We start from the raw sequence: 25,758 nt of genomic DNA, 5'->3' as shown, positions 1-25,758 counted from the left end.
ATGCAGTCAGACAAGTACCGTTCTCCTGGCAACCGCCAAACCCAGACTTGTCCATCAGATTGCAGGATGGAGAAGCGCGATTCGTCACTCCAGAGAACGCGTCTCCACTCCATTGAGTCCAGTGGCGGCGTGCTTTACACCACTGCATCCGACACTTTGCATTGCACTTGGTGATGTATGGCTTGGATGCAGCTGCTCGGCCATGGAAACCCATTCCATGAAGCTCTCTGCGCACTGTTCTTGAGCTAATCTGAAGGCCACATGAAGTTTGGAGGTCTGTAGCGATTGACTCTGCAGAAAGTTGGCGACCTCTTCGCACTATGCGCCTCAGCATCCGCTGACCCCGCTCCGTCAGTTTACGTGGCCTACCACTTCGTGGCTGAGTTGCTGTCGTTCCCAAACACTTCCACGTTCTTATAATACAGCTGACAGTTGACTGTGGAATATTTAGGAGCGAGGAAATTTCACCACTGGATTTGTTGCACAGGTGGCATCCTATCACAGTTCCACGCTGGAATTCACTGAGCTCCTGAGAGCGACCCATTCTTTCACAAATGTTTGTAAAAACAGTCTGCATGCCTAGGTGCTTGATTTTATACACCTGTGGCCATGGAAGTGATTGGAACACCTGATTCTGATTATTTGGATGGGTGAGCGAATACTTTTGGCAATATAGTGTAAATGCCCCCACAGCATAGCAGAGCCTCTTTTGTAAATTATTAAGTGTAAAATGTAACTAGAGTAGTTCACATGAATGAATTCTGTTAATGTTTCCAGTCAGCACAGACGTGCTCTTCTCCATGCCTGCGAGTCAGAAAGGAAAGTAGATCAGTCCACCCGTGATGTCCCATGATGAGAAATACATCAGCTGACACACACCTTGGCTGATCCCTTTGTGTGAGAACCTCGCTGTTCTTTCCAGCTGATGACATCCACAGAGAGTATGTCCTCTGTGCCAGGAACACAGCTAATATACAAAACAATTATATCATATTCTTTTATTTTATATGATATTATATTCACTCTCATTGCTTTAATATCAAAGAACAGCATTATCTATAAATCCATTTTGTTAGCACCTTGCCAGCTGAGGTCTGCATTAGGTACTGAAATGATACACCTCAGCTGAGAGGGTCAGAGCCAGGAGCTTTGCGTGTATTACGTGATCAGAAACACTGCTCTATTTATAGGGCATCCTAGGGCCAGTGTGAGGCTGCTCTCTGTGGCATGGCATGGGCCTCCAGAGTGTTCATACTATCCCTCACAAAGTACAGAGAGCACACAGGACAGCCACAGTAGCACTACAGAACAACTGAACAGGTAGGTGAACGCCTGCATAACTGTAGATAGAGACACGCAGATATAAATGGGCATATTTTAGTGATAGTGCAGTGACACCTAAACATAGTCTAATTATTAGCTGGTTAGCTGTGAATGTGTCATGCCACTTCAGGACTTCTATTTACAACAAGCTCATACAGTTTATCATATATTTTTTAAAGAATTTTATATTTTTTTTGCCTTTTAAGAGTGTGCGTAAGTACCATTCGAATGTACATCCATATGTGTACCAGAATGATAAAGATTCCATCATCCTATATTACCCAGAATACAGTGGGATCCTTTTGGATTATACAAGGATACACCTTGATGTGAGGAATGTTCAGATAAAAACACATTAACTGCATTATTTTATTTAAAAAAATAAAAGATTCGATGAATAATTTTATTTTTAGATGTGTCTTGCATGCATTTTCTAATCTGATTGTCAGGAGTCATATTTTTGCTAACTGCAACGTGTGGATTAAGTGTGAATTTTGATTTTTAGGCTTTCTGGCATCAGAATAATAGGTTGCATGAATACCTGTTGAATACAGAGTTTATATCTTGTTTCAACACTTTTCTAATAATGTACCAATAGGACATAAACAAATATACACACATACACATATAAATAACACATAAAAATGCATGTAAACTCCCATGTGCTCAAAGTGTCTTTGGCATTTGATTTTGTTGCAGTTTCCACTTTGCGATGGATGATTTTGAGTACAGTGTCCAAATCTCTGAACTCGACTGGGACTCCTTCTTCCAAGCATGTGAAGAGTGCAACATGTTGCCCCCAGGGTTAGCAGGCCTGGATGACTCAGGAATGAGTGACATGGATGACATGGCGACCCCGCAAACACAAACTGCCACACCAATTACCTCACTCCATCCAGAGCTTCGAAATGATGGTCCCCCTGACTCTGAAGGCTCTCCTGTGGAGGTTTACCTGAGTAAATATGGCTTGAGCAGTCCAGATCAAATTCTCTCCGGCAGTGAGGATGACTTCCACTTGGAGGCTGTCAATGTGTTCTTTGAGAGGTTGAAAAGTGTCTCAGTGACTGAGGATCACACAAATTTAGGGAGTAAAATGGCTGGCCATTCAAAGCGATCTGATGTGAAAGAAGACACTAAAGAGATAGCAGCATCTGGAGAAATATTGCAGTCATGCAGAAATCAGACGGCACAGTGCAATGATTGTCATACCTATATATATAGTGAATCTACCGATGATGACGGAGAAATACATAAATCTACCTGCCCTGACACAGAGCTGTTTATCAAAGAAGCAGACTGGTCACTGGACGTACTGAAAGAAGGAGATAAATGGGAGGCTCGCATGAGGACACAATCAGACACTGAAAAGAGTCCATGCAATGTTCTAGACAATGGTAAAGAGCTCACAGACCCAAATCAGCTTAAAGAAGCAAAGTCTCAACTAGTAACAAACAATAATTCTGACATGCTAGCAGTCCTCGGTCAAGCTTCCAACATTACCCCAAGAAGGCGAAGAAGAAAGAAAAAGCGAATGAGTGTGGAAATGTCGGAAATGGATCCAGGATATGAAGCACACTTGCCAAGCAAAGTGAGTGATTCTGATGAGGACACATATGGGAGAAGAGGGGAAATGGTTCGTGAAACTCATATAGCCAAATACAGTGGTTCAGGGACTGTTTCTGAGGCACCTAGTGAATTTCTAGTACATCCTAAAAAAAACAGTAGTTCAGAGAATTTCTCAGTGTTTTCACAGTCAGTCCAAGTGAAGGGAGATATCAGGAAGTCCACACAGGTAAGTCCTAATTTACAAGAAGAGCTCAACAGGAGTGCAGGAGTTACTCAGAAAAAGAGAGAAATGGATATAATGCCTGATAATAATCTGACTGGGAAACCAACAGAAACTGGGCAGATTGCAATGAGCGCAGATCTCAAATCTCCTCAGCCTGGTGTTTCTGTTACAGAGACACCTCAAAGGGATGACAATCAATCTGCACACACTAATGGAGATAATGCAGGAATTCATTTACAGCTCAATAACCATTTGCCATCAGAAGAGCCAGTGTCTATTGGCAGCTCTGATGTATCGAAGGTTGAGAGAAAACCTGGAAGCAAAGAAACTCTTGTTAAATTCTCATTCTCAAATCACACAGATGATGTCAAGTCACCTGCAGATAGTACAGCGTTACAAATAGCACCACTGATACAATCACACACTCTTGTTTACTCAATGATACCCAAAAGTCAATTTGAAGAAAGAGTGACGTTATCAGACTTTCAGTTTGATGGGTCTAGTGCAGTAGGTCAGAGGAAAACCTCAACTTCCTGTGTAACATTTCCTGAGTTAACAAACAACACACTCTTCTCAGCATCTTACAAAAACACTGAAAAGAAAGAGATTTCACCTCCTGTGACTCATGATGAAGTCCCCCACGAGCACAAAAAATATGATTTGCCAGCCGAGGGGAATCTGTCAGAAACAGTTCCTTTTAAGTTGTTGCCACAGGCAACTCATGAACAAATAAGTCACCAGAATGATCACAAGACACAAATGAGCGCAGCCCAAATATCAGAGGCAGATGAGACAAATGATGCTCCATCAATTGAACCAAAAGCAAAAATTACAAAGGAAAACTTGTCAAAAAATGCTGGCGTCTCAAATACATCTGTGAATCCACAAAATGAAGATTGGGTAGAAGAGAACTCCCCGTCTTTAAGATTAAGTAATATGCCTGAAAACCAGGAAGGCAAAAATATTGAAGCTGTTCAGTCCCCTGGTTTCAAAGAGGACAGAAATGAAGAACTGTCTCTTAAGGGGCAGACCAAGGAATACGAGTCTCTGATACATACCCTTGACCCAGACAGTCATCTTTCAGTTTACTCAAAATCAGAACCCACCTTGTCTAATATTCCTACAAGCAATGAAGAACAAAAAGGTTTCGTTCTCTCTGTAGATCCACCACCATGTTTTTCATCTAAAGACCATGACCTGTCACCTACTATAGTACAACATTCACCATCTCCATCTCCTGATATAACAGATGGAGCCAAAAGTCTAGAAACACTAGATACTGATTCTGTAAGTCAACCCACACCTCCTGTATATGCTATATCTTCCTTCTGGAATGAAATGGAGAAGCTGACCATAAATGACATATTGCGACTACGTCTAGTTAGCCAAGCTCAGCACCCCAGTGTACTACTCCAGTCAGATGACAGCAGTATTGCAGAGGTGACAGATGCAGCAGATTCAGGATATTTTACACACTCGGATGAATCCAAGCCAGACCACTCCAGTGGGGATATGTCATTCATATCTGACTTTGATGGAAAGGTTGCACAGCTCCTAATTCCAGATGCAGCCAAAGTAGATGAGGGGATAAATGAGTCTCCTAAACCAACAGGCGTAATTTGGGAAAGTGATCCAAATCTGTCTGGAACTGCAACTGGAATGGAAGACGTGATTCATTTGGATACAGCCCATTCATCATCTCTCTTTAGAAATAAGTCCAATCACTGCTTCAGGAAGATGTGTAAAAATATTAGTGTCCAGAACTTGCAAACTCTTGAGGGCCAAAACTTGGGAAAAATCTGGAGAAATGCCTCTGTCCACTCCATCCATTCTGTTTATGCCACTCATCCTGAAGTTGAGGATGACTATGTAGATCCATTTGATCGTGTTGAAACTTCATCCCCAGTGTATCTCTCTGATGAGGAGGAGACGGACAGCACTGGCATCACTTTCTCAGAGATCTTTGAGTATCTGTTTGGTACGGATGAACCCAAACAATCTGTCTCTGAGGCCAGCAGTGTAGATGATTCTTATCTCAGTGGAACTGACACCTCTGTCCCTGAGATGTATGAACATTTCTTTTCAGAGTTTGAGCCTGAAAGTTTCTATTTCCCACTTGCAGACAACAACACAAGTACTAACGACGAGCTGGTTCCCATCTTCTCCTCCTCACATTCAGCAACCAGGAATGTCCAGTTCCCTGAAGTGTATGATTACTTTTTCCCAGATGATTCCCCTGTTCACTCAGATGAAGATGAGGAACCTGAGCATACAGTCATCCGAGTGGTCACACGATATGATCACAACCCAACCAAGAATCATGACTCTGTAACAGCCTCAGACCCATACAAACAGACTTTCTCTGAGAAAGATAACAGTTGGAACTTTGTGTGGACAAATCCTTTTTCATTCAGGAAAGTCCGGCGCACAGGAGTTACAGTCCCAAGTGAGGAGTCAAGTTCTCGGGCTCTGACTCCTGTAAAAAATACTGGCAGGTCATTTCGTGGAGGAATTCAACCAATATGCATATTTGGTGCTGATGAGAGCCCATTTCCAGACCCACTGATTTTCAACCTGGAGAACCGCATCTTCAGACAGCTGGCAGAACAACAGAAGATATACAGCGAAATGCAGACAGTTGTCGCTGATCCAAGTAAGCTTTACTATTTTTACTACACTCAAGCACCCACACATGGATAACGGTAGGAGTTCTGATGCATTTTAGTTCAAACTTTTTATTACCGATGCTACATGACTTACACTAGAGAGGAATTTGCATAAAACAAAAAAACTGTTGTGTACCTGAGCGACACCTTACTTCAAAAAATATAGCAAATCTACTAGAATTCTTTTCCATTTAGTATCATTACAATTGTAACGACTAGGACCCGTGCCTGACTCAGAGCACGTAGCAACTGGTGCAGTTGTGTTCATGCCAAAGGAATGGTCATGTCCTGTTCTGAATGATGTTGGCTGGCCTCTTAAAGCTGCCATGTGCCAGAAAGTATTCACATATTTTACTTTGAACTACAAGCAAAAATAGACCAGCTTCAGTCCTTGACCAGAGCAAATCACCTCTATAACAAGTACATAAAAGTATTTGAGGCAGTGATGACAGGACAGCATACATATTTTATTATCTATATTGTAACATAAGATACATTGAAACTCTATATTTTAACACTCCACGGTGGTAATTCAGACAGGTTGTAGTCTCAGGAAAGAATTTTGTTTACTGCAGTTTTCTCCAGGGAGGTTTCTTTTGGATGTGTATTGTATAGTATTTAAGTAGAAATAACAGTACATTTAATTTTACTGTCTTGTGCAGAATATAAAAAGTAAGCATTTTAATGAACTTTATAAAATATGTTTAGTTTTATTAGTAATTGGCAATTCAGGCAGCCTATAGGTATTATGGGAACTTCATGAGCACTTCTTGTGAGTCCAAATGATATTTTTATATACACTTACTAGCCACTTTAATAGGAACATTAAAGGAAGTTCCATTTTAAGAGATCACATGGCAGAAGGGCGTTGATATTGTATAGGTCATGAGTGCAAAAGTTCAACAAGTTCTGCATTCTGGGATGCTTTTTTACTCACTATGGTAGTACAGAGAGGCTAATTAAGTTACCATAGTCTTTCTGTGAACTCAAATCTGTCTAACAATTCCCCTCTGACTTATCTGATCAAAAAGGTGTTTACACCCACAGTACTTACACTCTGTGTAATCACAACCTGTGTAATCGCTATAGATTGTTAGTTTCTGAAATACTCAAATCAAACTAAGCCAGTTTGGTGCAATGCCGTGATCAAAGACACATTTTCCACATTCTGATGTTTAATTTACAGTAAAGTGTCTGGTGAGCGTTCAGTCCCTTGATTTCATATCAAGGGGAAGACAAAAGCGCCTTGTGAGTTCACAGGAAGTTCCTGGTTGTAATCCTCTGTGACAGCGGTGGTGTTGCAATGCTTAGTAATTGTATTTTGTGTTTTTCACCTGTAATGAACCTGCATTTTTATATACAAAGAGAGAGAGATTTCATCTGAATGATTTCATCAGAGATTTCAGATGAATGTATCAGTACAAAATTCCTTCAGCAAATGCAGCAATATTTTTATGTTAATATTTCTACCAGTGGTAAGGGGTTTGTCCTGTTACTCAGTCTTGTAAAACATGATAAATTGAAGATAGCTGGTGGTCAAAGGTTCAGTGATTATCCCAGTCATCTTTTCATGTATCTTTGGACAGGTATCATTTGAAGGAAGAGGGTGTACACGTGCTCCTTTTATTCTCTATCTGCTAGATAGCTTATCTTCACTGTTTCTATCTTCACTGTTTCTACTTTAGACTACGGTCACTTCAGTTTAGCATGGTATGACAAATCCTATAGTAGATTTATGAAGCTATTGCATTACTTACAGCAGTATTTTATAGCATGTTTGATGAAGACGTTATATGGCATAGTCATTATTTAAATCCTTAATTTTTTATAATTGTTGATTAATTGATAAATGTCATGCACTAAATAATCTCAGGGCACAGCAGGGTAGCAGTACTGCCTCACAGTTTCAGGGTCCTGGATTGTGTCAAGTTTCTTTAGTTTATCCCAAAACCGTGCCAGACTGGTTTAGCTATTGTAAGGTATGAATATATGCATGGTGTACCATCCAGGGTGTCTTCCCACATCAGTACCAGTATTTCCATTCTGAGCTCAGGATTCAGTGTGCTCCTGAATATGAATGAATCATAAGGAATCCCATCTTTTCTAGGGGTGGATGCACCACTATTGCCCATTAAACAGGCAGATATGTGTTTGGTTTGCATCGCCTTTGCCTCATGGGTCCTGAAGTCAGTCAACCCTCAAGGAGCTGATACATGGAAAGCTGGTAATTAGCCATCCATTTATCATTTACACTGTGACATTTTAACATTAGTACCATAATCCAATGTTTGTTTGTTTGTATAAATTGGGATGAAAACCATTAATTTGACCTTTCAATAAACTTTGGATATCCTTGATATCTATGATACAGTGAAAGAAATGTTATGGCAACTGTGCTCACCTGACATTTAAACCCTGACAAACAGTTAGGAAGATTTAGGGACATAAATAGTGTGTATGCCACTGATAGATGTCGACTTGTCTCATTGCTACAGTTCTCTTGGCGAATATAAGTGCTCTGTCTGCCATCCGATACCTCAGGAGATTCACGAGGGATGAGGCGGCCAAGATTTCTCCACTGCGTCAGATCAAGCCTGCATAAATCTGACCACAAGCTTCTGAGTGTTGCCAGGTCACCTTTCAGTCAGTCACTCCTTTTTCCTATGTAACCCAACCCAGAGCTGATGCTACATATCATAATCTGTGCATGCAAAAATACCATGTGATTAATGAATAGCCTTTATCTATAAGCTGGCTCATGATAATGGGCATTAGCTTTCATGTTCTTAATGGAACGCATCGTAATCATGCAATATAATATAAAATGACCAAACCTTTAGATTTCATGAGCAGTGTATTACAGTTGAGTCATCTTTTGTTGGCAAAGTGGATCAGGTACGTTTTTGGTCATTAGTAAGGTAATGTAAGTGAGAGGGCAAGTTAAGATGTCAATCATGAGGGAAGATAAGGGCATTAACTTTGATCACATGTCTTCTAAAATGACCAATCCTGTGATGAAAGCTATAAGTGATACTGAGGTGAAAATGCATTTGGCAGAAGGTAGAAAGGAAGAGTGAGAAAAGACAGCTGTACAGTGCCTTGTAGAAATTAAATAAATGGAATTAAAAAATACTGAAATTTGGGTCCAAGCACCAAAAAATACCTTTGGTTGTGGCACCACAAAAGATTAAACAATATCAGTTCTCAAAACCTGAATGAAAGTTCTTACAGAGCAAATACTGCTATGTGATATAAAGCACAATTGTTGTGATGATAGGAATAAATTATCTTAGGAACTTATAATGTCTTGGTGTGTAAGTACTCATATCTATCCTTACAATAATAGTGCACACATCATACTGTATATTTAGTGTCATCTTTATTCCTCTGTTTTTTTGTGTGTTGTTTTTCTTCTTGGAGAGTCGTTGTAAGATAATGCAACACATGACTAAAGATGTATTTCAAAGAAATAAATGAGTATTTTTGCTATTTTGATTGGGGTTTTTTTTGTTGCTCTAACTGCACCGTTACTTTATTACCACAAGAGGGCATCAGAGAACTGTGTACAGAACAGCACAGGGCTGTGCTATTAGATTAAATAGACCAGGTTAAGAGCAGGAAAGCTACTTCTTCTTCCTCTTCTTCTTCTTAATACTCGGAGGATAAAGTAAAAACAACAATAATTATAAATTACCAGAGACATTGCATTGATTACATTTAAACCAACATGAGCTGCATAATGCAGGTTATTTCTTTTTCTAATGGGTCATTAGAGCCTCAGACCACCAGGGGGCACCATGGCTTTTTGTAAATAAATAAATAAATAAATAAATAAATAAATAAATAAATAAATAAATAAATAAATAAATAAAATGACACTATAATATTAAGTTTTATCAGACAGCAACATAGGGACCCCTTGCGATGTGGAGAGTAAAAAATTGCAATTGTTAACATCAAAAAATTCTTGAAGAATCAGGTATGATATCAGTCTGTGGTGGAAAAAACACGAAAAGGAAGAAAGAAAAACACATAGAGAAACAGATGGGCAATGATGAATAATTGCCCAGTTTCCTGCTTAAGCTTGATTAATTAAACACTGAAAAGGTTAGTGGCTAACTAGCTAGCTAGTGTCTAGATGTTGCTAGCTCTTTACTATTAACACCGCTCAGGTGAAACTTCCATCACTTTGGTTTTCAGTTTCAACTGATGGTACATTTTAGAAATCATATAAATGTTCGGGTGGAAGTCAGTTACGCCTTAGGGTTCTCAAATGTTCAGAAATGGCTTTGTATAAATAATTTATTAGAATCTGCATCAATTTGTACAGCGTGGTCGCTATATTATAGAGTTTTTATCATGATTAGCCTGTTTTTACTGTTCATGTGAAATGTATTGGTGTAATCCAAACCTAAGCATTTAAAAGTTTGTTTAAAAGTTTGTTTGTTTTTTTCAGGGCTAAAACAGATAATAGATAAATAAATAAAGTATAGTTTACAGTTTTGTTAAAGCTGACTGAAAACCATTTTAATGACATGTTTGGTCATCTGGGACATGTGTTTTCACTAGATTACGCCTTTATTTTAAAGCATTATTTTTAATTATAATCAATCTGGCCAGAAAGTAAGCGCTACTACGTGAAACTTCATCTGTGAGGACATATTTCCATAATGAAAGCTCATATTGCGATAGGGTTCAGTTTTGATCACTGTACTGAATGTACGCTTTATATGTTTTTTTATATGTTTTTTTTTTTTACTTTTGAGATTTGGATTAAATGCATTCAGTTAAAGTGACAAAAAATCTCATAAAATTATAATTAACTAGTGTTGGTTTGCGGTTATCTGCCACTGGTACAAAAAGAAAAATATTCAGCTATGATTCACAAACCTCACTTTGTGACTATTGTGATAAACTATGAATTTGTACGAGACATTAAGTGAATTCTTTTTTTTATTTTTATTTTATTTTCAAATATAAATATCACACCAAACTGAAGGAATAAAACATTCACACATCAGTGAAAACGGTAAAAAGTCTGCAGTATGTACATATGCAACAAGTTTAAAACCAAACGTTTCCATTTCAGAGAATTCCTACAAATTTCAACATATGCTGACGTTCCTGGAATGAATAATAAAAAGAACCAAAAGAATTTACTTCAGTATGAGACTGAGTAGGCAACACAATGTAGTGAAATAATATATAAATAATTAGGAATATAATAATTATCTGTACAAAACAGTGCAAAGAAACAAAATTGCAGATGCTCTATTACAAAAAAAAAAAAAACGCTATTTACATTATGTACATAGTTAGAAAACTCGAGACCTTTTCTAGCCCTGTATCATATACAAGTGTTTGTAATGGTTTATAAACAAAGAATGCTACATCTATCAAAAAAAAACTACTGAAAGAAATGAAAATGTATTTGTTCTATGATATACAGGAAATTATTTTAAAAAAGAAAACAAGCCCAGTGCTCCTGTACCTCATCGGCCTCTGTTCATTTACCCCGGGAGATTATTTAGAGACACTGGGCAAGTTCAGCCTCATGTAAAGCCCTGTATGAATGCCGGTGCGAGGGTGAGAGTGTATGTATGTGTGTGAGACAGAGAGAGTGAGAGCGAGAGTGCAGTAAGGCATAGATTAGCAAGCTATGTGCACAAGTCCAGGCGGGTGGAAGCCCATTGTTCTCTTTTATGACCATCTCGTCTGTGTTTCCATAGCGCCGAGGCCTCGAGCGCTGAAGTCAGGCTGCGTCCGGTGTGCTGAAATTCCAGGCATGGCTTGAACCATCCCGTTACTGCAGTCAAACTCCCAAATGTTGTCATAGTCCATTTCCTGGTCATCCGGTTCCACTGGTTTAAGATAGGAGTGATCATCTATAAAGGGAAAAGAGGAGAATACAAAAGTTAAGAGCAGCTTTGTAAAATATGCCAATTATGTGAAAGCTGTTAGAGGTGTAGATTGCAGAGATCAAGCATGCATGACAGGTTATTTGGTCTCTTTAAAACCTGTACAATCAGAGGCAGCCCTGCCCTTCAGCTTTACTGAGGAATGAGCCCTGTAAATTCTTGGGCAGTTTAGGTGTGGGAGTTAAATATCATGCAGAGCAATCAAGACAATGATACCAAAACCAACAAGATGGTTTCTCTGGATTGTTTCGTAGTGAGATCAATTAATAATTCTTTTAGACCAGGACTCTTCAGCTGGCAGACTGCAGTCAAGATGTGGACCCAGCAAAGTATTTCAGTGGACTGAACTTTTTTTGATAAAAAATTTGATAGATACTTTATTCATCCCAAAGGGAAATTCACAGTTTCCAGGAGTAATAGATAGAATAGGAAGGAATATAACAAAAAATACTAAAATACCCAAATTAGGGTACAAAAATATAACAAACAATATATCAAATAACAAAATATAAAATATTACAAAATATAGCAGAATATAACAATATAATTTAATATAATATATAATATAATAAATACAGAGATTTTGGAATAAATATGGAGATTTGTGGCCAATCACATGCGTTTATACAAACTGCCCATCAGACCAGAGACGTTAGTTTAGAAGCGGAGACTGTTCAAATACTTAATTTATCTTCTCTGGTTTGATTTATATGACATGTTTTTTTAGTTTAATGACTGTTTAAAAATGATTAACGTGTTTGTTTGCATTCATAATCATTCAAAATAGATGTCTCTCATCTTGTCAATATTAGTAACGCAAAGCAGCTATATAAACGTCACTGACATCATTCGGTCACATTCGTTACGTAACCATCATAAGCAAGGAATTTTGTAAAACAGAACCTTTATTTTTAAGGTGTAGTTTAATATCCCTCTGCTAAAGCCTCAATTCGAATAGCAATATGCATTAATGAGTAGCTCATCATCCAGCGTGTCCCAGCTGTGATCTTTAAATCACTCTCGGTTGTAATTCTGTCCTTTTTCTCAGCTCCCCTAATGTGCCACCTGCAGTGCTGTCATCTGGACTGTCACTGCACTGGGCTTTACTACACACACACACTTTCCCTGCCCTTTAAAATGCCCTGACATACTCTACCCACTTCCCATGTCCAGTCCTGTCCTGCCACTCAATATAAATTTACAAGCTATGAGCTGAGAAACATGATCAGTGACACAGTGTTGCTTGATGTTTACACACGGTAGTAGTGATGACAAATGTTATACTTAAGTTAGTTAATGAAACTGTCTTTATGCCATGCTTTTGTGTTCAACCCTGAATGTCTAGTTCTGTCTGTGCATATAAAAGGATACTCTTGTGATATAACTTTCAGATGCCATAAATTTTTACCTGGGGTGAGACTGTAGGGCAGCTCCTGCGTGCGTGTGGCAGCCAGGCTTGATGACTCTCTCTACAAAACACAACATAATCCATTCATTTGACATAATCCATTCATTTGACACTTCTTTGTATGTCTGTTTAGAACAAGCTCTGTTGTGTAACAACAAGGAAAGCACTTTCTGGTGATTCCATATATATGTTATGTTACGGTATGTTTCCTGGGGTTACCTGTGTGATGTGGTTGTGCTGTAGCACTGTATTAGGAGCAGGCAGCAGCTTCAATCTGGACACAGCCTGCGCACGCTGCTCCATCGCCCACTGTGTGCTGCTTCCATCATGATCCTGGGGCTGACTGCTCCTGTTCTTACGGCCTGGAGGAGGTGTACACAAGCGAAAGGAGGCCGGGAGGAGTGGAGGACAGTGCTGTTCTACAGATACCTGTGAGGAATGCTGTTTAACAGAAACAAAGTGCTGTTACTAAACAGAATATCCTTTGTATTATAGGTAGCAAAATTCATGAAGACGTTACAATATGTAGTTTGGAGGCAAATTTAGTCGTTTGCAGATATCAAGACAAAGTAGTGGCTGTCACTCAAAGGAGTAAATTAGAGAACCTTAATTTCTAATTTAATTAATTCAGAGTATTATACACCAGATTTTGGAGTTTTTGCACTTAAAATTGATTTGAAAGGCAGAGATGTCTATCCATAAGAACTCTTTAAACTTGTTACCATAGTTACATTCCAACACAGCCAATCAGAAACAAGTATTACCCACAAACAGTCTCTCAATCTACTGTCTGTAGGTACGTAAATCTCATTCTCTCAGACTCCTCCATTATGCATTTGCATCAATCAATTAGTAATCAGGACGGCAAGGTCTTAGACTTAGGCTTGTCAAATCAGCAGCCGTGTTCTCGGTTCTCGGTCACAATGAGCACAGGTGTAAAAAGAGAAAGCAATGTGATCTCCTGCCCCACTTACCGACGACACCTTTGCCAAGTCCTCCTCCAGAGGGTACATGCCAGGGGTGGTCGGGTCATCATACAATGGCGAGAGAGGTTTGCGGTGGGTCAGCAAATCCGAGTGGCGGTGAGGAATGGAGAGCTGGTACTTTATAGAGCTTTGTGGAGTACTCCAGCTGTTAGACTGTTCATAAACACAAACCAAACATGAGCACATCTCATCATAAATCCCTGCTTACGTTAAACTGTTATGAAAGGTACTAGAGTAGTATATTACAAATTATATTATTTTTCCTTCATGTCCAGTTACTTGAACATTTGTAGAAAATTTAATGACCGAATGACACATCATACTTCATAACCATTTATATTTCGTGGAATATCTGCAGGAAGTTGCTTCCTGTTATCGCATACATTAATACAGAAACTAAAGTCATTCCATTGCCAGCCACTTACTGACTGTTACAAAGTGCAGACACTGGAGACTTCTTCCATAAATGTTAAATGCCAGTCTCCTTGCCAAAATCTGCAACTGCTTTCTGTTTTTTCTTTGTTGAATAACAACGCATTATTAATCATGTTATCAGTGCCAGTGAACCGGCTGTTGCTGTAGCAGTGATAACATATCAGTCGAGCTCCTATCCAAGCCATAAACACCATCTGACCATTCAGAATGTTGAACTCTACACAGGGGTTGTATGAAGCAGTCTGTTTAAATCAAGGTTTTGAATAACCTTGTCAAAACTGCATACAAGATATGAAGTTTACAATAAGATACCTTTATAAGTGGGGCTTTCTCGATGTGCTGTACAGAAGGGTTGTGTTGAATTCCGCTGTATGGGGTGTTGTAAATGGGAGACAGGGGCTCCTCACAGGACAGGTAGGAAGTGTGCTGAGGGGAGGAGTAACGCAGGGGCATTGGTGCAGGCCTGGTCTGAGATGACATACTGTTGCTCCTGCTGCCCAGTCTCACCGAATGCTGCGTCTCAACAGAGCCAGGTCTGCTGGAGATGTACTGTAAACACACATGAACAGGAAGACAAGCGGATTAATAATGCTAAATATGGACATGAAAGCAGACAGAAGCCTGCTGGAGCTTATTCGCACAGCTGAAAATGCAAGATATACTGTAAAATCAGTAAATATGTCATGATGATATGTCTTCCCCCTCAGCAGAGCTCGCTTTGGGCATTCTGCCCCATCAGTTGTAAATTAATTAGACTCCTTGCTTCTGATTCGACTGCTGGGAGGGAGATTGAATATCTCCTGGCACTAACATCATGCGATACCATGCTGCAACTTCAAAGCCGATCACCATTCAGGTCATCGGGTTGAGATATGTTATGCTGCGTGGGTGAATCCTGCCATGGAATGTTTCTAATAACAGAAAACATCTGAGAGAGCTCAGAGGATGCCTTTCAAGTTCAATCCCCCCACCCCCCCACCCCCCACTCACTACAACACAGCATTAAATGACGCCGCAGGCTGAAGCGCTCAGCAAAACAACTGCAGATCAATCTGTTTTCGGCTACAAGCAAAGGAAGCTGGTTACATGGTAACAGAAGTAGCAAGGGTTGGACGCCAAGTTAATAATTGATAGCACCGAGACCACAGAAGTATTCCAGAGCATGACTGGATACTGCTCCTCCAAAATAAACACTCGAAAGTAAGTCAGGTCAGATCACTTACAGTAAGAGAGGTCCACCCATAACACTCCTTTTCCAAAGTTTTACAATGGATGTCTTCTCTATGTGTTGTTGTTTCAGTGTTGGATAGTTGTTATATTGTCTTTGGGCTGTGAATATGTTTGCCCTGATATGTGTAGTCTTGTGGAACGACAGGCAAGTAAGAACTTCGCTGTACTTTGTGTGCACATGACAATAAATGACTTTGATTTGGATCTGATCTGCTCTAAATTCATGTAAGCATTTGTACCAGCAAACCGTCAAGTAATTAAGAGCTGAACTGATATATAAAGTGACAGCTTGACAACAGTTCACTTAACAGTATTGTCAGACTTATAATAATACTCAGCAGCTGTTCAAACACCATAACAGGAGCTGGGATGTTCGCTTACACAGAGAGGCTCGATGTAACCAGGGGAAAGGGGGTTGTCATCACAGCGGGGCAGCTGGAGCTCGCATGATCTGCGTCCACTGTGCAATTTCTGCAACGCGACTTCTTCAGCACCTCCTCGGCTGCTGCCGCTCCATCGCACGTTTATCTCGGGAGCCTGGAGGCACAGAAAGACAGTGTGAATATCTAGCTTGCAAATTTTCTGCAAAAAACTCTTAACATTCTGAGAGTGTGTAGTCCACTTACCTCTCTCTGAGTAGGTGTGTAGATGATGTCGTAGACGGGTGGAGGAGGGCTAAGGACGGGGATATCTGCTGCTTTGAAGTAGTGGATCCAGTCACGGAACTCGCTCGTGTTCGGACACGACACGACGATGGGGTTAATGAGTTTCCCTGCCCAAAAAAACAAGAGAGATTAGCATTGGCCTGAAAAGATTTTGCAGTATGCAATGCTAAGCAATAAAACCAAGAAAATGATCATTAACATACCTTCGATCATAAATGTGTTCGGCTTAATGTCTTGGCATGGAGTGGTAACTGTAAGCATGTTGAGAGGAAGTTTTCCCTGTAAGCACAAAGCACAGAGTGTGGTTTTAGCTTGGTAAAATGCCTTTTGGACAAAGAACAAATTATAACAACAGAGTGCTTGTTTTACCTTGTAGAACAAGCCATCACTCTCCTCAGACAGTATAATGAGATTGCTAGGATACATCACCAACAGTCTGTCATACTGCTCCTGTGGGAAAAACGTTGATTCATGGTCAGCATTGTGCTTTGTGCAGATTATAGTGATGTGTTAATTGCTTAGGACAGGTAGCAACATTTTGCTTTTGAATCACAAATGAGAATAGCATGTTTCAAAACTCTACAATGCCTACACCTACAGTGTCTTCCCCACCATGGGAACCATGTGCACAAGTGTTTTTCCTGCCAGGAGATAGTGACTGCAGAGCTCTTGCTCTGACAGCGGTTGTCTTATGCTCTGAAAGGGTGTGTCAGCCAAGCAGCTGTAGGGTGAGTCAAGTCCATGCACGAGCAAAGCAACTGGTTCACACACCCAGTTTACACAAAAGGGGCACACGTCTACATGTTAGCCATTACAAAAGTCTTTTACAAAAGACAACCTGTCTGAATTCTCACCTTTCCTGTGGGAAAATGTATTTCAATGCACTTGCTTCTTATCACTCTGTAGGTCTACACTGAATGCAAATCCACCGACAGTCAAATTTTAAAGCGGCTAACAAATAAGCAGCCAGACGTTTTAGACCCCGAGGGTAATTTGATCTTGTTAAAGGGGTGACTAAGATCATATCAGATGCTGCCCCCAGTGAACCAGCCAGGGAGCAACCAGCACTGACGAAGTGTTGATGTAATCTTCACTTGCGCAACAAAGTGTTTCATAAAGGGGGCTTCTTAGCAGCACTTTTGTTGTCTACATGTGTACATTCCCTCCGTGTGATCTGATATCAAATCAGCACACCTTTTCAAAAAACACCATGAAAAACTGAACAACTGGAGGTTTCAACAACAGATATGCCAACTACTAAGCATATCACACTGTAAACAGATGGCTTACGGAAGTAAATTCACAGATAAGTACATAGATACAAAAATGTTATCAACAAAGTGTACATGGCCATCTGTTTTAAAATGTACCATATGTAGTTAATGTGTAGTTAGAGATCATCGTTAATCAATTACATTTCTATTCAAAAATTGTTCAAACTAAAACATTGACATATTTGAACATGTGCAAATGTACATGAGATTTACTTCTATGAACAATTCATATCAACGTAGACATCCTCAGCTGCCTGTATAGTTTATGTATGATTACAAAACTATTAGAAATTAGAAGTAGTGTGAAAATGTTGCCTTACCTGACAAGGTAAATGCTGTAGCCTGACTTTAGTGACATAGGTGATTGGACCCAGACTTTCCCGCTGAGAGCCCTCCCATTCGTAGATAGGCTCTTTACTGATGGAGTTCCTCAGCTCTTCTTTCCCCTGCTGTGTGGACTGCTGTGTGTTCTGGACCTAATAGAAAAGTACACAAGAGGAAGTGTGAAAATGAGAATTGTTTTAAAAGTAATGGCACCAAACTTTAAGATTCCTTGTACTTATCAGTGATACAGAAAAAGCAGACATGCTTTTTTAATTTAACATGGAGAAGACCACTAAAAGTTAATTAAAGGTAAACCACATACACGTCCTAAGTAAAAGGCACAAAATGTGATGACAATAAATGCTCCAGTTTGATTAAGTGATTTCAGTGTAATTGTAAGCCATTTTTATAGACACCGATTCAAAGGAATTCCCTTAGACTTCCAATGTTTTAACCTGTTAAATGTTATACACTGAAATAATTTTTTGCTTAAGGTCTATCATTGAGAATCTGTTTTGTTTAGTGACCTCACCTATTGCGACAGAGGTGCAAGTCAGCACTGGCAGAAAAGCCATTCCTTTTCTATGATACTGTTACTGTGGTTAACCTTAATCTGAGCCGCAGTCCCAGCCACACCCCTGTGCAATCCTCATGAGAACACAATAACACTGATCTAAATTACTCAAACCTAGCTTTACTGCACAGCCACTGCTGTTAAGATCATTATCTTTTTTTTTATTATTTTTTTCCAAGCATAGGATTAGCACAGAGTGCTGATAGCTCTATACCTTAACCCTGCTGTGAGTGTCTGGTATAATCGCAGTTCCCCCATTGGCTTCAATGTGTTCCTTTAGGAGCCCGAACCAGTTGTCCATATCCTCCTGGTTTGAGCAGTAGACGATGATGGGGTTTAAGCTGACACCTAAAAAGGTCAAAAAACATAGGGTCATGGGTTTATTTGAAAAGCCATGACACAGCAAACATGCCAACAACTGTCAATTATAAGTGGTTAAATATACCCACAGGTCTTTGCTATTCAATGTATTTTCAGTTTACTGTTACTGAAAAATGAAATTCAGCCTGCATCTGATTTATACTGATAACATGTCTTCTAACCCTCTTGAACATGCCTCATGTGTTAAATACAACAGACACACCTACAAACTTTGGAAGAATGTGCCAGACCTGGAATCTGACTCCGTTATCAGCTCCACATACCAGCAAATATCAGCCTAGATATCAGTCTCCTTCACCAGCTCTGCTATGTCATTTCCAGTTATGGCTTAGCTTTAGTTAGGACATGCTTTATGGGTTGGTTGAGGTTTCTAGCTTGGGATGAAAACTGGCCTCAGTTAAATATTCCCACACTGATGAGAGGAAAGTGAAAGTTAATACCGTGTGGAGCTGATTGTAAATACTTCCTAGGCTGACCCTCATTGACCCAAAACACAGAGCATATGAAAGGGTCAGAGCTTTCTAGTTTGGGAGCTGTAGAATATCAGTGATCTCCCTGATATGAAATGTGGAGTAGTGAGTCATTTTAGGAGATCTGATAAGAATGTATAAACCATTTTTGTTTCTTTTTTTGCTGCTCCATGCCAGGATGTTTAGTCATGTGGTCAACGGAAATATTTGTTTCTTTTAAGGGATATTTAAGCATGTCCAGTCTTTTATTTGACTCATATCCTGGTTATGTTCTCACACATTGAAGTCCTGGTATGACTTTTGTTTAGAGACTCACAAGGCAGTAAAAGGGCCTTTATCCAGGAATCATCTAACTAGACTGGGGAACCACTTCCGATTGAAAACATGTGACACCCAAAACAGGCAAACATCAGTAAGGGAAGTGAAACCTGCCCACAGGAATGAGGAATGTGGAATAGTTTAGCTGGGATTTGAACGATGTGGGAGAGAACCAGAGGAAGAGCTCTCTTAGCACAACAGCTGAGAGAGCTTGGTTACACCTGTTGTATAACAAGAGGAGGCTTGAAGGACAATTTCACCCTGTCCTGACTACTAGCAAATGGACAGCTCTCTTGTTAGTCTTAAATCTATAAAGAGGGCGAGAGGGTCAAAACACTTATGAATCAGTGGAATGTTGTGGTTGCGGATGTATGTAGTGTAAGGCTGTGCCTTTATTATCCCGAGCTTTGTGCTGGACGGAAAAAACACATTTATTCATTGCCTAAAGTGAGTAAAAGGCTTTTTAGCTGCCAAGCCTCTACACCCACCAGTAGCAGCAATCAAAATAATTTAAGAACTCTCCTTTAACACGTGTCTATTGAAGAAACAGTGCACTCACCATTTATTTGGAAGGCAAACTCCTGCGGGTCTCCATAGCTAGTTCTACTCTGTACTTTGCAAATCGTGAGCTCCTTTAATGGAAGAGTGCCCTATAATGAAACACAGAAGAAACTATCAGTAGGCAGTTAGAGTCATTTTGTTGTAGTGGAGAGCTGGTAATCCCCCAAAATACCACAGAATTGTGAAATTCTACACATTATTATTTCTTAAAAAGCAGCATGTTGGACTTTTTTTGTTTGTTTTATAGTTAGATTTATTGTTGTGGAACGTCCATGATACAAGTTAGTTCATGTTATAGTTTACGTAACGGCTATAAACTGCCATCAGTCACCAGCCTTTCTTTTTCGTCTCTCTTGAAATTAATACAACACAAAAATGCAGTCTGACATGATGCAGAGGGGGCAAAATGCTAAGCGCAAAGACTTCCCTGTATTGTTAAGTTTTGCCTCTGGCTGTTCCTGAAGATGAAAAAATCTAGAAGATTGATAGCTGTGTAGCAATAGGAGTTTTCCCCAGTTATGTAAAAAAAAAAAATAATAATAAATCTATTGTACAGATGTAATAATTATTGTGAAAGATTAGAAAAAGCATACAGATGATTGCATTCACGATTTTTATTCTCTTTATGTGGAACATCTGCTATACAAGTTCCTGTGTGTTTTATTACTACAGAGACACTATAAACATTGCAGTCGGACCTCCGGCCTGTGCCATGCTGTTATATGCTCATTAATCAACAAATTCTGACTATTTAAACATATTCAACTATGTTAGCATCGCTTCTGGATATTCTATATCGTTTTCTCACTCTGGGGAGAGATGAACCTTAATTACAGCTGTGCTTCGTTATGAGCTGTGGTCATAAACACAGTCATAATAAAAGGAAGTGATTAATGTTATGTTAATCATTACTGGTGTACTCACAGTTTACTCACAGCCATATTACCTCAATTGAAGGCTAACTGCTTACATCATGATTATATAATACAGTGTCATCTGTTTTTTGTATTTGCATAAACACAATATAAGAAAAGAGTTTTATACATTTTAAAATGTAGAGAATATTCTAACAAATATCATAGTTTTTTTTATGGGAAAGAAGTATTTCTGACCTGATAGGTGAGTCCGGTGGTGTTGTTGGAGACGAAATGAAGGTGCGTTTGGAACAGGTCCAGGTAGCAATCATGTACATCCTGTAATAAATGCCACACAATCCTTTAGTTATTTACACAGTCTGAACAGTAGCAATGCTGTTTAACCTAAGCTGAAAAGGAATTATTTCTGTTGGTACGGATTAAGTGATTATTCTGACATATCATAGCACCCTCAGCTGCCATCAAGACAACAGAAGTTAAGAAGCTCTTCAAAGCAGTAAAGGCAACCTCACGCATTGTAGTGCTTGGTAAACATGATGCATGAAGTATGGTTTTCCTTCCGTCAGCTGATAGTTTATTGATTGTTTTACAGTGTAATGTAAATTATGAGCCAGTGTGAATAATTCTGCCTAAAGGGAGTGTTCTACTTCTAACATAAGCAAAAGTACAATTCAGAAAGGACCTGACAGTGATTTACTATATTGGCCAACTCATTTCCTATCACCTGATAAGTTTGAATAATATAATGCCAATTTCCTGTTAAAAAAGGGTGTTTTATTCTATTTCATTACACTGTTTACTAATTGCAACATTTTCCAAAATGACTCCATCCTGGTTTGTGTTATTCTTTTTTCCTTCCTGTCTTCTTTTTTTTTTTTTTTTAAGGACACATTATGCAAACAGAGGTTGCTCCACTTCAGTGCTCTATCAGTAGCCTGATCACAGCCCCTGTGCCCGGAGGCAGCTCTGGAACACGGATAAGTTTCAAAAACGCACACGTTCAGACAGGTACAATGCCCAATTAATCTTCCCTAATACGCAACGCGACAGGCAACACAATTCACACAGCTGCGAGAGAAAGAGACATTCTGTACTCGCCGCATGTCTGTTGCACTGGGATCAATGATGGATGAGTAAATGGATGAGCAATAATGTCACAACTGCTGGAGCAACATAATGAGCTTTTAACAATGATGACTGTCATGGCTGTATGTGTTTGTATTCCAGCTGAGGGATTTATATGTCTAACAGTTCGTTGTGTGAGGTGATGTGAGATGAGGAGGTGTGTTCTACCTGACAGTGCAGGAAGCGAAAGCGCACTTTGGAGCTGTGGATCAACCTGCCGTAGTTCTTTACATTAATGCTGCTCTTCTTCCAGCCGCTAGCCGGGTCGTAGGGAAACGGTGGGTCCCATTTGATGTTCTCAATGGCCTCAAGATCTTTAGGTGACATTTCCTGTAAGCACAAGAATCCCACCATTCAGCATGCATGAATATCAAGTATTTGGTAAAGTATTATAAAGTAACAAGAGCGCAAGAAATTACTCACCTTTCTCGGTGTGACTGTGCAGAGAATGTTGATGATGCTGTTGGATTTTTCCTGCCCCTCCTGCGGATTTTTTTTCCGGAACAGTCTGCTGCTGCTCAGAAGACAAGACAAGGCTTAGTCATGCGTTTGTTCAAGAGATACTCACGATTCTGGCATGAAGTAAAAGTCAGTAAGTTTGGTCCTAGTGACCCAGATGTAATCCAGTAACTCATAACTGCATCATTTCTCTTGGGTAAGTCTCTCCGTTGGTCATTTCCGCACAAAAGATTTTACATTTCCATTGTTGCAGCCTTTCTGGACCTCCTATAGAGTGTACTGGTCAACGTATTATACCTCCCCACTCCATACACCATTTACTCACACTGAACAATAGGGCTTATGTTTCCAGACACAGGGCACAGATATCGAAAAAAGGTTCATATGTCATCCTTTGTCACCCACGACCCCCATTTGTAGCCATTAGTGTCAGGCCGCTATAATGTCGTCTTTCCTGCACACTCGTGAGAGAGGAAGTCAGTCTGGAGATTTCTTTCCGCCGATCTGCTCTGCTCTCCTCCATTTTTTGAATGCGATTAGCATAACAACAATAGGATCATTCATGCTCTGAGGGATTGGATGTATCAATGGTATTCCATGGTGAACACATTTGGCATCCAGACCATTTAAACTAGGACGGGTATTGCCAAAAAAAACCATGCAAATGCCAATGTAAGGTATTATATTAACTTTCATTGCTCAGGTGTTATTCAAAAAGAGTGACCCTGCTCCGTTTCAGACCGGACACGGGAACACACTCATATTTGTTCTTTATCAACTGATAGTTCACCTGCTGCAGTGTGAGTGAGTGCACACTGAGAGAAGAGAAAGGGATCGTAGCAATGGAGAGCTGCTTTGATTTAAAAGTGTATAATCGGCTAGTAGATCAGTTTCAGACCCTGAAAAACTTGATAAGCCTAACGTCTCCGGTTTTGGTGTGACATGACCGGGCCTGCTAGAGTGGGCACTGAAGTGTGTGCAATAAAAAAAAACACAATAGGACTTTATGGCTTCTTGTTCTTGTTTGGTGCCTGGTATAGAATACTGTATACACCTACAACATCTATAACCAGCAATTGCAGACTTCAAGGCATTACTCTCGTAAATGGATATTTTCCTCATAAATATTTGGTTAGTTGATTAGTTTCAATGTTATTACTACATTATATATAGTAGTTCCATGAATAACACACTTTTAAGATGAATAATCAAATAACAAACCAAGAGTTTAAGAGTTTAGGGAAGTGTTTGAACTATTTTCTTATGACCGTTCAAGTCAAATTCATGCAAATATCTCGCAAGATCAGGTTGATATAAGCTGACACCATGCACCATGTACTGAAACCACACTGTAGGCAACTCAGGCAGGTCTGAAAGCTCAAGCTGGAAACAGAAGAGTAACTTTATCACAGCCTTGAACTCTATCAGCACCTATGAGAGTCAGCTTGCTTGTGAACTGTGATCCGGTCACTGAGCTGATGAGAATTACATACGCTGACATTATGCAGAAGAGCCCTAATCACTTATCACTAAGCGGAAAGTTGATGCGAAAGCAGCCTGCCACTTTATATGGCACATCTTATCATCTTATCTGTCATCGCAAAACTACACTAAACAGCCTCAAAGTCAATCATTGAGATTCTTATTTATCTTTCCATGTACTTGTTACTTAAATATTAATCAGGTACAAAATGATCAAAGTCATAGACAGTGAGAAGTGTACACATCTTTAAAAGCATTTAAATCAGTTTGTAATACAAAAGCCTGACCCATTTCCTATAGGCTGGCTATCTATATCCAGACGATAGTGTTTATATATGTCTCTATAAGAGAGCAGAAGTACAGTGGTCATTACCTGTTTCGCCGTATGAAACTCTTGCTGGAGAACCTGAAATTGTGCTGAGGGACGCATGACATGCTACTCCCCATGTTGATCCTTGTGTGTCTAAGTCTTCCCAATAAGTGAATCTCTTCCTTCTGGTGTTGAGTGTGTAAAATTCCCTTCTGTGTAATCCAAGCTGTGTGGAGAGAGTGTGTTCACCAGAGAGGTGAGACTTCTACTGAGAGCTCACAGAGAGCGAGGAGTCTATAGAGAGTGTATGAGTGGGAGGGGGCAGGCTGAGGTGTGTGTGTAAAAGCGGGTGTGTGGGTGGGAGGAGGAGGAGACTCGGAAAGTGGGCAGTGTAGAGGAGTTCACACTTGCCTGGGATCCCTTCACTAAATCAAGGCTCGTAACAAAGGCAGAAGTGTCCCTTTTCACACCTATCAGGGGCCAAATGGCACTCATTTCAATGTTTGGAAGACCATCGTGAAAGAATGTGAAGGTCCGAATGGAGCCTGATGGCGTCAATCAAGACACAGGCATGTCTGAGCATGACTACAGAGTATACAATAACTAATGCCAGGGCAAGGAACTATTTTTACACATACGGACCTCTATCTATCTATCTATCTATCTATCTATCTATCTATCTATCTATCTATCTATCTATCTATCTATCTATCTATCTATCTATCTATCTATCTATCTATCTATCTATCTATCTATCTATCATTAGCTCTAAACATCCATACCAGGGCAAGAAACACATTTTATGTCATTTCCTTCAAATCATTTTCCATACACATGTATTTTATATATACTTATTTGTCAGAATATACAATATAACTTCAATTTATATACATGATATCATAAATACTCTCACATATACTAATGTACAAAAATAAATAGTTTAATTAAAAATGTACTTAAAAAATTATCTCTCTCTTTGTAACAGCCTCTAAGCTTTTCGTTTTTTCCATTTTTTCATATTTTGTGCTTTCCTGTTCCCTGGTAATATGACAAACTGCATTTTTGTTTTGTTTGTTTGTGTTTTATTAACTTCATATGAAGGCTCTGGTGGGGGGGGTGACAATCTGCTGCTGTCATAACATGAATGTCTTGCTGACATTCCACAACATCTAACTCAAACTATTA

The 25,758-nt window shown here is 39.6% G+C and overlaps 2 protein-coding genes across 2 annotated transcripts in view; one reads left to right on the top strand and one right to left on the bottom strand.

Annotated features, from left to right (window-relative positions):
• LOC131365877 (PPARGC1 and ESRR induced regulator, muscle 1) overlaps window positions 1–9,215 on the top strand; it is a 33,161-nt gene extending 23,946 nt beyond the window's left edge. The window contains exons 3-6 of the mRNA XM_058409784.1: window positions 1,191–1,320; window positions 2,023–5,765; window positions 7,886–8,002; window positions 8,274–9,215. Of these exons, the coding sequence (XP_058265767.1) occupies window positions 1,191–1,320; window positions 2,023–5,765; window positions 7,886–8,002; window positions 8,274–8,380 (4,097 nt within the window). The 3' untranslated portion in view covers window positions 8,381–9,215. The remainder of the gene's footprint in view (window positions 1–1,190; window positions 1,321–2,022; window positions 5,766–7,885; window positions 8,003–8,273) is intronic.
• A 1,503-nt stretch (window positions 9,216–10,718) lies between these two features.
• On the bottom strand, window positions 10,719–24,864 carry plekhn1 (pleckstrin homology domain containing, family N member 1). The gene is made up of 16 exons (XM_058410510.1): window positions 24,637–24,864; window positions 22,746–22,836; window positions 22,491–22,652; window positions 21,435–21,515; window positions 20,321–20,411; window positions 18,807–18,940; window positions 18,015–18,170; window positions 16,790–16,870; window positions 16,624–16,699; window positions 16,382–16,527; window positions 16,137–16,292; window positions 14,838–15,074; window positions 14,079–14,243; window positions 13,324–13,545; window positions 13,105–13,165; window positions 10,719–11,663 (listed from the first exon to the last, which is right to left on the bottom strand). The coding sequence occupies exons 1-16, from the start codon at window positions 24,708–24,710 to the stop codon at window positions 11,479–11,481; spliced, it is 2,118 nt and encodes a 705-aa protein (XP_058266493.1). The 5' UTR covers window positions 24,711–24,864; the 3' UTR covers window positions 10,719–11,478.
• Between the last annotated feature and the right edge of the window lie 894 nt (window positions 24,865–25,758).

This window comes from Hemibagrus wyckioides, linkage group LG15, assembly GCF_019097595.1.
Source record: "Hemibagrus wyckioides isolate EC202008001 linkage group LG15, SWU_Hwy_1.0, whole genome shotgun sequence".
Taxonomy (NCBI): Eukaryota; Metazoa; Chordata; class Actinopteri; order Siluriformes; family Bagridae; genus Hemibagrus; species Hemibagrus wyckioides.
This window is presented reverse-complemented; position numbering and strand designations above follow the sequence as displayed.

What these genes read in the sequence shown, in the direction of transcription:
- plekhn1 (XM_058410510.1), bottom strand. Translation starts at nt 24,710, where the DNA reads ATGGGGAGTAGCATGTCATGCGTCCCTCAGCACAATTTCAGGTTCTCC. An exon ending in TACAGCATTTACCTTGTCAG is followed by an intron (nt 16,871 to 18,014) that starts GTAAGGCAACAT and finishes TTTTTCCCACAG; the next exon opens with GAGCAGTATGACAGACTGTT. An exon ending in AGAAAGCCCCACTTATAAAG is followed by an intron (nt 14,244 to 14,837) that starts GTATCTTATTGT and finishes GTTTATGAACAG; the next exon opens with TCTAACAGCTGGAGTACTCC.